At 40.5% G+C, this 14139-nt stretch overlaps 1 protein-coding gene across 2 annotated transcripts in view; it reads right to left on the bottom strand.

The window, feature by feature from the left end:
- The window catches only part of INADL (InaD-like (Drosophila)), a 282818-nt gene that overhangs the window by 56761 nt on the left and 211918 nt on the right, over nucleotides 1-14139 (bottom strand). For both annotated transcript variants that reach the window (XM_006773216.2, XM_006773215.2), the window contains exons 33-34: nucleotides 10636-10753; nucleotides 6593-6726 (exon numbers count right to left, since the gene is read on the bottom strand). In XM_006773216.2, the coding sequence (XP_006773279.1) occupies nucleotides 6593-6726; nucleotides 10636-10753 (252 nt within the window). The remainder of the gene's footprint in view (nucleotides 1-6592; nucleotides 6727-10635; nucleotides 10754-14139) is intronic.

Below are 14139 nucleotides of genomic sequence, written 5' to 3'. Positions count from 1 at the left end.
AGGGATAGAGAGTTAGAAACATCGATGAGAGAGAGACATCGATCAGCTGCCTCCTGCACACTCCCCACTGGGGATGTGCCCGCAACCAAGGTACATGCCCTTGACCAGAATAGAACCTGGGACCCTTGAGTCCGCAGGCCAATGCTCTATCCATTGAGCCAAACCGGTTAGGGCAAGGCTATGCAGTTTAAAGGAATTTGTGAGACGGGAATAAAAGAGAGAGAGAATGAATTTTCTTATACTATCGTTTTGAAAAAAAGTTATAAATGTAAATGTTCCTTCCTGATTAAAAAACAAAACCCAACAATAATAATATCCTTGCAGAGTGGCTGCCTGCCTTTGTCAAAATATTTCTCAAGATGGGACACGCACTGTCCCAGGCACCTTTGGTCAGCTAACCTTCAGAAAGTCCTTCCTTATAGTCAAGTGAGATTTGTTTTTCAATGAGCCCCCTTGGGAGCACCTGAATTGATCAAGGTAGCTTTGGTGTGCATTGTCCCTTTGGTCTTCCTTCTTCCAGTCTGTTCTATTCTTTCTCAAATGCTGTGATTTCAACAACGTTCTTGTTAACCGCAGAATCACGCCCAGAAATGAGTAGGGTACTCAAGCTACAGTTAAAATCGATCAGAGAAGCATTCCGTACAGATCTAATAGTATATGCAAAAGCCTGGCATTAGGTGGGAGCAAGACCCATAGAAGGAACTGAATAAGGCTGGCATGGCTGGATTCAGAGTGGTGCAATGAGGCTGGTCAGAGAGTCATGTTTTTAAGTGTATCAGGCACTATATGGGGGTACTAAAGATGCAAAATAAAATAAAACAGGCCTGTTCTCAAGGCTCAGGGTCTGGTGGGGACATGGATAACTCCCTTTTACAGAAGACTGATGACACATAGTATAGCGCTAGAAAAGGGACACAAATAGTGTGGCTTTGGAATCAGACTGTCTAAGTAAACCCCAACTGGACCAAATGCTAGTATTATGTCATCAGAGAAATTACTAACTAAATTTGTGCTTCAATTTCCTCATCTGTAAAATGGGAACATTGCTTTCCCATAGTGATAAACCTTTCTTATTGGGTTGCTGTGAGTATAAAATGAGATGATACATATTAATAATAGTTCCTGAATCACTTTATAAAACTTTCATGCTAAAAAAACCCAAATATCTAATTGTCAGAAACAAAATCGTATTTCTCACAGTACAAGAAACGTACCAAAGACACACAGATGAAGGGAGCTAAGAATCTATTTTAATATGACTGCTTACTACTACTACTACTAATAATAATAAGAAGAACTAATAACTCTGTATAGACAAGCACTGGGAAAAGTCCTTTTTATTCTTTTTTTCCTTTATATTCTTTATTTTAATTAATCCACATACCAACCTCAAGAGGTATATTTTGTCACCATCACTATTTTATGAAGGAAGAAGCAGACTTAAAGAGTTAAATTGCTTGTCCAAGGACCCCCGGGTAAAGATCTGGGATTCTGAGGCCACAGGGCCAGCATCATTACTCTGCTGTGCTGCCTGAGAGGGTTGACAGAGCACACTGTCTACAGTTTGGGACCTTTGGAAATGATACCCAGAGAAAGGAAACGGACAGCGTGAGGGTCCCGAAGAAACTTACTTCGTTCTTTCTCCACGTTACTGTTCAGTCCCAAGAACAGTTCACGTCTGCTGAAACTCTAAGATAAAAGATTCATTTTTTAAGTTTTTTCTTCTCTTCTCTAGAATTCCCCAGGCAGAGGACAATGGAGAAAAAACACCTTCTAATCAGCAAGCAAACGTGTCTGAGAAGAGGGCATTGAGGGCTTCAGGGAGAGGTTTGAGGAATATGGTATAATCATTGTAAGATGTAAGAGTCCCTGGTCTTTCCTTTGGCAGAATAGGCCAAGTCCTCTGAGCTGCAAGATTTCATGCAAATTACCATTCCAAGACCAAAGAGAGGGAGGGAGGGGAAGACAGGGTGAAGGGATGGATAGATAGTTGGGTAGAAGGAAATAAAAAATATGCGTTAAGATACTATCTCTTTTATGCAACATGTCGATCTGGTTTCCTGGCTGTGTCTTCCCCTCAAATTCACAAGTTGAAGTCCCATGTGATATTAGGAGGAAGGGCCTTTGGAAAGTGATTAGGTCACAAGGGCAAAGCCCTCCTGAGTGGGATCTGTGCCTTAAAAAAGAGGCCCCATAGCACTCCCTTGATCCTTTCATCAGGAGAGGATAACGAGAAGCCTGTAACCCAGAGACCCTCAATCAACCATGCTGGTACCCTGGTCTTGGACTTCAGCCTCCAGATCTGTGAGAAATAAATTTCTGTTGTTTATAAGCCACCCAGTCTGTGGTATTTTGTTATAGCGGCCCAAATGGACTAAGACACTGGCTTGTGAGACACATATAAAACCTAGCCTACATTAATTAAATCTATAAAGTGTGTACTAACCTCTACTTTTTTCTACTTTCCAGAGGAAGTCCCTGTTTTAATAGCCCCTGTTATGATTTTTCATTGGCTGATTCCCTATATTACACCATAAACATTAAAGCAGTAGAATCAACTTGAATGAACGTGTGAGCTCTTTGAAGACAGGGTTTTTCACTCAATTTTGTATTCTTAGACTAAGCAAGGGGCAGCCTTTGAGCAAACATATGCAACCTATCACAGAAGAGCCATATTCGCCAAAAGCAGACCTGGGAGCACATCAGAAGATTAAAACAACAGAGGCAGGGTTTGTCGTGGAGGATTGGGTCCAGGTGTGCTCATAAACCCTCCTGGAGGCTCACCCTCATCATTATCTTGGTATTTTAAAAGGTCTATTTAGATGATCTTCTGCAAATGCATTGGGATGCTAAATGAGATCTCCCTCTGTGATCTCGGAAACCATCTGTCTCCGCTCCAGAGACACTATTTATAGCAGATAGGACTGATGTGGTGTCAAGATCAAGTCCCAGAGGTTTAATTCCACTCAAGACAGCAAAAATATCTGTTGGACAAACAACAAAGAGGGAACAGAAACCCTAATTGGGAAGGTTGGAGCAGATGCTTGAGAAGAGTCACGGGCACGCAAAACGTGCTCTTTCCCGGCACCAGAGCTGAAGCAAGGATGCGCCACATAATCAAATGCGCAAGGGCAAGTGCAAAGGCACTTTTGAGAGTGAGTGTCAACATTGTCCACAGTTTCCTTTCCTATGGTCTCGTCTTGCTCTGCTAACTTCCTGCTGGCTGGATGCCCTCCCAGGATCTGACTGGATCATGTGACCTGGAGTGTTGATTAAGCTGCATGTTCCATGCTAAAATTTGGAGGGGGAAAAAGAAAGACCTTCATGGTGATAAACAATGGTTTTATTTGTTAGTGCACCTTCTACCCCGTGCTGTTCAGCCTCACCAAAACGACATGCCTAGACATTACAGTGCGTCTAACTTACCGATTTGATGAGGTACCCGAGGTTAGGAAATAAAAGCTGTGCCCCATTTCTCATTTTTAAGTGGTGCTTAGCCTTCCAAGGACAATGGGATTTACGGTCTCAAAAGGCAGGGTTATATATTATGGACCTCAAGATGCTCTTAAGGCAATTTTTGGTGGCCTCATGGTGGCAAGAGAAGCGGAGCATAGTATTTAACAAGCAGCCTCACACCCAGGATGCAGGAGGGGATGGGAGCAGCAGAAGCCCGCAGCCTGGCAGCCAGTAGCACAAACATATGCAATATTAAAGACCCACGAACAGCGTGGGCACATCTTATTTAGCTTTTCTAACCAGCCCACACAAGGCAAAGTAGAATTAATAACAACAAAAGCAAATATATATACATATATCAGCTAACAAACTCATTCAGCTAGGCCAGACATGCTGACTCAAGTCTTCTGATCGGTGGGAAACCCAGCTCTGCCTTATTTTAAGCAGTATAAAGAGACTTATATTTGCAAGAAACATATTTCTTGCAAATATATAAGGTTCCTTATATTTCTTGCAAATATTTGCAAGAAGTAAAAAGGTTCCTTTTTGCTTATGAAAGAATTCACTACACATTTTTCTACGCTTGATTCATTTCAAATGTAGCTTTATGATACAAATGTAATGATTAAACATTCAGAAGCATCTCTTTAGGAAAATGAGAAAACAGGCCCTGGAAGGAAGGTACACCCAATGTTCAGAGTCAACCAGTAGTTTCTGAATACCACCCCAATGGCCTTAGTAATATCTACACATACTTCCCTACTGTTTATGAAGTCTCTGATCCTCACCACAACCCAGTGGGTGAGGATTATTAAGCATGGAAACTGAGGCTTGGAGAAGGTACATGTCAAGTGCAATTGCTTACTATGTGCTAGGCACCCTGGCTAAGCACCATATACTGGTCATCTCATCGATCCTCCTAGCCACTCTGTAAGAGATTACAGATTCCCTATTAATAGACCATGGGTCAGGAAATGAACTCTGAGAGGTTAAGGACCCCGTTCCAGCTGATAAATGGTCGAGAAGAAATATGACTGAGAGCTAACAGAGAAATGAGCAGTCAACCATCAGCTTGGAGACCAGAAGAGGAGAGGCCATAGAAGCTGAAAAAGTTAGGCAAGACATTCTATAGAAGGTAAAGAATCTTGGTGAGGATAGTGGGGAGGGAAGAGGGCAGAAAGAGAGCAATTTGAGGGGAGTGGGGCAGGTCTGAGAGGCTGGATTGCATTGCAGGTTTGGGGAACGGGGTCTGCTCTGGTGCTATGTTGGTGGTGTGTTACTTTCTGTCCATATTAGGAGCTGGCTGGAGGGTGGGCCAAAGCGTTTCTATGAACATCTCAAAGACCAGATCCCATATAATTAGGAGGCCTTATTAAAAATACAATGAAAAAATGTAGCCCAGATCAAGTCACTTAAAGGGAAACTTAAGGAAGAGTTTACCCCTTTCCTCAATAACAGAGAACATTCCAAGCCAAACAATGAGAAATGTAGAAAAGTTCGGCAGCCTTAAGAAGGCAAAGACCCATGAAAAGGCTGGGAGCTAAAACTGGCTGTTGAGCTAGTTAAATTAGCTGTTTCTACTTCTATCCATGCTGATGGAAAAACGTAGTGCATACGGGAAGCCACACGCAGCAGTTCCTGCCTGCAGAGGCAAATGGAGATCATTCAGGAAATAAGTTATCCTCAACTCTGGAGAAAAGCTTTTAGCAAGCTTTCATCAAACGGAAGAAGATGAAATCCTATATAATAAAAGCCTAATACGCAAATCGACTGAACAGCGTAACAACCAATCACTATGACATGCACTGACCACCAGGGGGCAGATGCTCAATGCAGGTGCTTCCCCCAACCTGTAGGCCCCAGGCCAGCCAAGGAGGGTGCCAGCAGGGGGCCCCCGATCACCCCATAGATTGGCCCTGGTTGCTGACCAGGCCTAGGGACCCTACTCAGTGCATGGATTTCATGCACTGGGTCTCTAGTGTTTTAATAAACAAACACTGGCCTTTGAGCACATCAGGCTCAGGTGCTTCACTAGTAGGATGGAACAAAACATCGGGATTCTCTAGGTTGGGCCTGATAGCAGAAGAGAGAAGGACCATGACTAGGAAACATGGGCAAGGCATTAAGACCCCGGTTTCTGTAGCATATACTGTGTTTGGGTTGCCTAGTGCTTTAGGGGGCTAATAGCTGTTACAGAAAAACAGAATAGGACCTTCTCACCCCTTGATACTACTAGCACAGAAACATTATATTCCTGCCAAAAATGGGAAACATCATTTTATTAATCATATTATAGTTATTTTTATCTGTAAACCTGGCATATATAATTTATTCCTTACTAAATAAAATAGGCAAAAGAAATATCAAAATATTCATTTTAAAAAAACATATACATTAATAAGAGTGATTGTCTCTAAGGAGAGGCCCTGGTTGAAGCTGGGGTGGGGTAGAGGGCAAGCCTAGGGCAAAAGGACAGGAGGGATATTTATTTTTCACTTCATATCCTTTTGTGTCAATTAAACTTCGTGAATACATTACTTATTCAAATATACATGCATTGATTAATCACATCTTGAGGAAATAAAAACCCATGATGTTTTACATTCTAATGGCACTATTGATTAGTGACAATGAAAAGGTACTACATAATCAAAGATCTATCATCCAAGCAGAAACTAACTTTCTAGACCAATTTAAAAAAAATTATGACTGAATGAGACCATGTGAGAGTAAAGCAAAGCTAAATTGCTGGGCTAGAACTGATGTATACTTTTATCTAGCACTCCATTAAATAATAATGATGATGATAACAGCAACAGTTCATACCTATATTTACAGTTTGTATATCCAGGCACCATCCTAAACATTGTTATAATAGTTCTAAATGCTGCTATGATGTAGTTGATCTAATCAGCACTTATAAAAAATATTCAGCCTCCTAGATGGACAAAATCCTGACTATTAAACACTCAGAAACATTTGAAAGCTGCCCAGAATATGGATATAAGCCCATTTACAATTATTTATTTTCCCCATACCATAAAAAAACAAACTCTTCCATAAAGTGACACATGGCCACAAGGAGGCTCAAGAGTAACTTTGTGACAGTGGCTACATTTCACATGTAGAAACTTACCAAGGGTGTGTCTCTTCCTCCCACAATGCTGAGGCCAAGCCCCGAATGTCCCTTGGATATTTCTATGATCATCTCCTGGCCGGGGACAATGGGACACGTGGCAGGATCCACTGACAGAGGTGCCTGGAAACCACCTGGAGAAGGAGTGAACACGGAGTAACTGGCAGGCAGGAGATGAAGCTCCGCTCGCACACACGCTCTGCATGTGTTTATCATTTCACTCTTTTCCTGCCAAGCACCACGGAGGAAAAGGCTGGGTCATTCCTGCCCATTCACCCAGAGATGAAACATGACATTCCTATGACACTTTTGAGATTAAAGCAATAACTAACCCCCTTCCCAATCATCCATGTTAGCTTGAAAATTTTCAATCTTAAAATACACCATAAATTATGATGTAACTGAAAAAAACAAGCAAAATCAATACCTAAAAATGATCCCAAATGTATACATAGTAAAAAAAAAAAAAAGTGTTATATAAACACAACTCAAGAATTAATTGCTGGCTCCATAAATGAAAAGCTTGTTAAAAGTATGTATTATTGGTCTTCTATAAAGATTTACTTTTTGGAACTATTGTTTTAGACTGGGTTTTTCTAAAAGCTAGGAGAGAAAAATTTATTGGCTGATAAAAGATTTTTAATATATATTTTTATTGATTTCAGAGAGGAAGGGAGAGGGATAGAGAGACAGAAACATTAATTGGCTGCCTCCTATAAGCCCTCTAGTGGGGATCAAGCCTGCCACCCAGGCATGTGCCCTGACCAGGAATTGAACCGTGATCTCCTGGTTCATAGGTCCATGCTCAACCACTGAGCCACACCAGCCAGGCAGAAACGATTTTTAATACCCATTTGTCTAGCATAAATTCTACATATCTGCATTTTTCAGATGACTAAAGCTAACCCATTGAAAAATCAAAACAGTCAAATGTTATTTTCAAGAGTCTTATACAAATAATAGTCTTCAGAGATGTCTCTTTTTTTTATAACTAAGTTTGGTCATCGTAAGTATTGATTCTTACGTTTGATGTGATTTAGTAAGGGGCTGATAATAGAGGGCCCCATCTGCTGGTCACCTGCAGCTAATGCACTGGGGCCACACTGAGACCCACAAAGCTCATTAAATTATGTGGAAGCAAGGGCATGCGGACTGACTACATATGGCCTGAGGGCCAAGAATGACTTTTACATTTTTAGAAAGTTGAAAAAAAAGAAAAAGAAAAATAGTATTTCAAGACACCTGAAAATTATATAAAACTCAAATTTCAACACCCACAAATAAAGCTGCACTGGAACAAAGCCCTGCTCCTTCATTTACATCTAGTCTGCGGCTGCTATCACACTACAATGGCACAGTGGAGTAGCTGCAACAGAGACCAGATGGCCCGCAAGCCTTCAAAATTTACTATCTGGCTCTTTACAGAAAAAGTTGGCTAATCCCTGGTATAAAACAAAAGGGAACAGGCTCTAGGGAAGACTGTGGGGGTTCTGCTCTGACTAAGCAATAATCATGGTCTTTGTGACAAGAGGGCACAAGTTTGAATTTGAGCTCCCAAGAGAAAAACTAGCGGGTGGGTGCAACTGACACTCACTCCTCATCAGAGAAATGATGGAACCACCACCTAATAGGCTGTTAGAGGAATGAAATGTGTGTGAGGCACCTTGCCCAGGGTCTGGCAGATTGTAGCATTCATATATCTGCTGTTCCTGACCATATGGAATTTATTAATCTAATGGTCTCTCGGTGAAGAGTGAGAAATTTAGGGACACAACCTCAGTAACAATAAAAAAAAAGCTATATTAGAAGTAGAATGTTATAAACCTGATTTGTCTCTTGATGTTTTTGCAGCATGTGTATTTCATACTTCATATCCCCTTTACTAACAATAAAGACAATGTACATCCATTTCATGGGTGCTTTAAAAAGTTTATACTCTTTTGTAAATGACTAGTTTAGTCTCGAGTGAGAAGAGAGTGAACACATAGTCAGAGATGCTGGCGATGGCCCTTCCTTCCCTCCGCCACTTTTGCCTCACCCCAGCCAGCCCGGACTCAGTCTGGCTATTTATTTCTCTCATAGGATCCAGCCCAGAGCCTCATGCATACCAAGTCCCCAATAAAGGCTGGATAAGTAGGTGACTGACTGAATACATTTCCACAGATTAAATTGTAGGATGATTCATTTCTGTTATTGAGGCATACATATGTGATATATATGATCAAAACTCAGTTGGTCTCCATTGCAGTCAGCAAACTTTTCCAGGAAAAGGCCAGGTAGTAAATACGTTGGGCTTTATAGAGCATATGGTCTCTGTTGCAACCACTCAACTTTATCCTTAGAGTGTGAAAACAGCCTGAGACAAGATATAAACAAATGAGTGTTCAATAAAATTTTATTTATGGACACTGAAATGTGAATTTCACATCATTGTCATTAAATATGCCTTTGATTTTTTTTCAACTCTTAAAAAATATAAAGAACATGTGTAGCTTGCAGACCATATGAAAACAGAGGGCAAGCCAAATTTGACCCAGGGGTCATTTGCTGACCACATTCTTCAGGTATTTTAGTAAAAATCCAGTTCTTCAGAATAGTATCTGCATGTTAAATTTCTTATGAGCTAATATTTATGAAAAATATGCAAAGGATAAATACCATAAGGTGTTAGTCGTGCTAAAAATTCATGTAGATTTATGCTTTGTCATTGGTGAGCATGGTGTTGTAAATAGTCCTCCTTCCTCCCCCCCCCCCCCCCCGCTTTAACTGACTTATATTGCATAAAAGCAAAATGGAAATACTCATTATTCATTTTGAAGTTCTATTTTCAACCGCCAGTCATCATAATTCAAGCCAGGAATTCAAAGAGAGAAGAGTGAATACTAATTTCTCTAAGCACTGAAAATTATCAGTCTTCAAACAGCTTACATCAACATATGCAAGGCTAACAATTGGGCTTGAATGATTTTTAAGAGACATTATTCATGAAGTAAACACAATCTTTTGGAGAGATTAGAGAATAATTTGTAAGCTTCAGATTCAAACAGCATTTACTGAGGGCCTTTCCCCTGCTAGTACTTTTATATTCAATGTGCAATAGGCAATCCCAATGGTAGAGATGAGGAAAATGGTACAGGAAGTAAAGTGACTTGGCCAAGCTCAAAGCTAAGGGAGTGGAGGAGGGGCGCAAAGCCCAGCTTTCTGACTCCTAGTTTAGTGCTCTTTTCAGGACCTCACCATCCCTTCCTTTTTTTTTTTGGTCTTTTTTTTTGTTTGTTAATCCTCACCTGAGGATATTTTTTCCATTGATTTTTAGAGAGAGTGGGAGGGAGAGGGAGAGTCAGAAAGAGAGAGTTTTGCATTTTCCAATCACTTGTGCACTTTGACCTCTTTCCAAGTTTATTTGTTTTCCAAATATGTGTAGTACAAAATAAAATAAAGGAGTTCCAGCCATCCTCTTGCCTTCTGGGACATGTGATTGTATGAAATAGGCTAGTGTCCAGTTGTGTTTAGAAGTTCAGTAGGTGGTGGCTCTGTTTTTCTATCTGTGGTGTGGCTTTGTTAGAATAAAATCAGAATTAGAGTAAGTCTCTACTTTCTCTAGTTGACAGCGTCCCCAGCTAGGCTGTGAGTAATACTGCCTGGGAACAGGCTGTGGGAGGAGAATCAATTTAAATTATATATGTAAAACAGGTTTGGTGCATGCCAGAGGGCTGTGAGAACTTTTTTTTTGTTTGTTAATCCTCACCTGAGGATATTTTTTCCATTGATTTTTAGAGAGAGTGGGAGGGAGAGGGAGAGTCAGAAAGAGAGAGAGAAACATTGATGTGAAAGAGACACATCAATTATTTAGTTGCCTCCCACACTTGTCCCAACCACTGGGGGGATCAAGCCTACCACCTAAATATGTACCCTTGATCGGAATCAAACCTGAGACCCTTCAATGGCCAGTGCTCTAACCACTGAGAAACTAACTGGCTAGGACAATCCCTTCCTTTTTAAAAGTATGAGTCAATTCCATTCTGCTCAGAGAGAGAACTTACCACAGCCCGTGGAGACTGCCTCTGTTGAATGGTGTGATGGACCTGGTGCTAAAGGTAGCTCTTGTGAACTGAAGGAGACTTTTGTCGAATATTTTTGCTGTTTCATCTGGCTGACAGCCTACAAAAGGAAGAAAAATTTGACTAATGTCAAAGAGGAGAGACTTTAAAATTGGTGTATTGTTACCAAAACCATAGTGCATTCCAATAATGTCTTTTGAGAATTTAGGGTAGGAGAAGGGGCAAGAGGAAGTTAGGATGATTTCTATCCCATCCCCCATGCTTCCCTACTGAACTTTATGTCTAAAATGCTTTGGTGAGGAATGGATCAAGGAAGGGGAGAAGGATTAAAGTGGAAGATACTCTATCATTGTGGTCTGTACATGAAGCTGGGGCTGGGAAGCAAAACCAAAATTTTAATAATTTCTCCTTATTCTGATGAAATCTATGTGAAGTCCCTAAATCCGTGCTGTGCCCAATGAAAAAGAATCTATGCTGCAGACGTTCTGAGCACATAGCACCACCCGTCTCTCCTGGACACATTCACAATAGTCAGTGATGCACCAGGTAGGTTAACTGAGCAACATGGGAGGAGGAAGGGACAACAAACATCTACTGAAGGCCTACTAAGTGCCAGGTACACCAAATACATTTAAGTCACCTCGAAGAACTGTACTTTATTTGCCTTTGGTCCCCAGTGCTTGAAATAGTAGGGCCTCCATACATGTTTGATGAATGAATGAAAAGTAAGCGGATAAATGCATATAGAAGAGCAACACTGAAGACATGGAAACTCAGAGTAGAAAATGAATGAGTAATTCAATGAAGGTACAGTAATTCAATGAAGGTACACGTGAGCTTTAGAAAATTGACTTGTGATTCTAGATTATTATTGATGACACTACCAATGAATATTAGTATCGGAAAATTAAGAAAAACCAAAAGGACTCCATGCTCGCTTAACAGGCAGTTAAGAAATATAGGTAGTGACCTGACCTGCCTTCTGGATCTGTAGTTAGCCAGGGAACCCATCCCCAGCTGGAAGATTCTGGTGGAGGCAGTGAAGCACCAGGCTGTCCCTGGATTCTAGAAATAGGATCAAGGTAACTGCTCCAGAATGATAACACCTCAAGATTTGTCAATGGAAGGCAGTGCCTCACTACAAGGCCTTGTGCAATGTGCAATAATACCACCCACTGAACATCTGAATTGTGCTTTCCAGTTTTCAAAAACACTTTTACATCCATGAATTCATTTAATCAGGAGAACAACCTTGAGAGTTAGATGATATTATTCTCTTTTCCAGAGAAAGAAAACAAGACACAAAATGTCAAGTGACATATTAAAATCACACAGCTAATTAGAGGAAGAGGTAGGACTTAAAGTCGGTAGTGAAGAATGTTACAAGTGTATCAAACAGCTGCTAGGCAAAAACTGAACAGATGTTCATATTTTTCCTGTAGTTTTTCTATCACCATCATTTAATAATAGCCATATACTTATAAAAAGACTTATTCGATTGCATATTTTCAGTATTTTTAAAAAGAGGGGTTTGGCTGGCATGGCTCAGTGGGTGAACATCAACCTATGAACCAGGAGATCACGGATCAATTCCTGGTCAGGGCACATGACCGGGTTGCAGGCTCAATCCCCAGTGTGGAGCCGATCAATGATTCTCACTCATCAGTGATGTTTCTACCTCTCTCTCCCTCTCCCTTCCTCTCTGAAATCAATAAACACATATTAAAAAAGGGGGGGGGGGAGTGGAAGAATGACATACAAGGAGTTTCTACCAGAACACTGAACAATAGAACCAACTAGATGTCTGATTACTATAAAAACCACCTTTCTCACCCTCCTTGACGTTAGATGTGTCCACAGAGGACGTCCTGGTCAATGCAATGTAAACAGACATGAACTACATAATTTTCAGATTGTTCTCTTAAGGAGAAGGATCTTACTTTCCCCTTCTCTGTAGTTGGAAAGTGGATGAAATGGTACTACCTGGAGTGGCCATCTTAGACCCATAATTGGATGCCATGTTTTGCGGATTCCGATATAGTCAAATAAGAATGGTATAGTAATCATATGAGAGGTGCTTGGATGCATGTCACCATGGAGACACCTTATCACCTGAAATTGATCACATCCCAACTGTTATGTAAAAGAGGAACTTCTTGCTGTGAATGAGACTAATCTTAACTCATATGGTATTTACATCTAACTTCTGATTGGTATCATCTCATGAAAGAACATTGATAACAAAGGTGATTGTAAGGTGCAGAGTTCTGTTTTAAAAATAAATCATGTGAATTTTAAAACAGGAAAGCACAAGAGACAGCAAGCACTACAGCATGACTTTTATAAATAGCAGGGAATATATGTTCCTCACCTTTCTATCCCAGTTCCATGTATCATCCCCTCTCATTGTGCATAATAGGTTTCCAATACATATTGGTAGAATTGAATTCAATTAAAAAAAACCCCCACAGGAAACAGTCCATAGAAACCAAGGAAAACATCCAAACAAGTATATTTAGAAGCAGACCTCTTGTTGGTAGGTGTGGTAATTGATGAACTATATGCTCCCGTGACCCACCTACTGACACAAAACCAAACTACTAAGGATGAAAGGTAAAAAAGATTGGATTTGCTGTTGAATGTTACTATATTCAAATATGAGAGTAGGAATGGACTTAAAAGTCATCCAGCCTAACTAAACCAGTACTTCATAATAGGAACTGCTAGGGAGCTTTTAAAATTTATGAATACTGGGGTCCCCAAGTGATGTGGCGCCTAGGGGTGTGGAGACCAACCACAGTTTTTTGTTTTTTGTTTTTTTTTTTAAGTTGAGAGACTTATTTCTTAAAGTTAAACCATGGATTTTTAACCCAGGATAAATGGGTTTCTAAGAAGGAATTCTGGAAACTATAAAACCAACTGTAATTTATCAAAATTATACTTATCGGTGTTTTTCTGGGGAAAGGGTCTACACTTCATTAGGTCTTCATAATAGAGAAAAAATTTATTACTCGAAAGAATATCTGAATTGCTACGTTTGTTGGTGGCCACAGGCAAGTCACCTAATCTCCTTACCCCCAAACTGCCTCATCTGTGAATTGGTGGCAATACTTCCATACTTTGCCTGGCTCTTTTGAAGATTAAAGAGAAAACTACATAAATAAGTCTAACACTGTGCCAGGCACAACTTAGGAATTCAGTTAATAATAGCTATGAATTTCTTTTATGTCCTTTGATAATATATTAATAAACCATCAGCCAGCTTCTGATGGAAAACCTTCAGGGGTGGAAAATTCCACTTCCACAGGGAAGCTCATTCCGGCTTGGCATAGTTTGGCTGTTTGGGAAGTTCTTTGTAATGAGCTGATGGACTCGCTGCAGATGTTGCCCACTGATCTCTGGGCTAGTTCTCTTCTGCGGCTACAGAAAAGGCTTGTAATCACTTCCCCAAAGGATAATGCCTTAAAAGTGCTCATTTTTCAGCAG

Source organism: Myotis davidii, unplaced genomic scaffold, assembly GCF_000327345.1.
Source record: "Myotis davidii unplaced genomic scaffold, ASM32734v1 scaffold205, whole genome shotgun sequence".
Lineage (NCBI taxonomy): Eukaryota > Metazoa > Chordata > Mammalia > Chiroptera > Vespertilionidae > Myotis > Myotis davidii.
The sequence above is the reverse complement of the archived record's forward strand: the minus strand, read 5'-3'. Positions and strand labels throughout refer to the sequence as shown.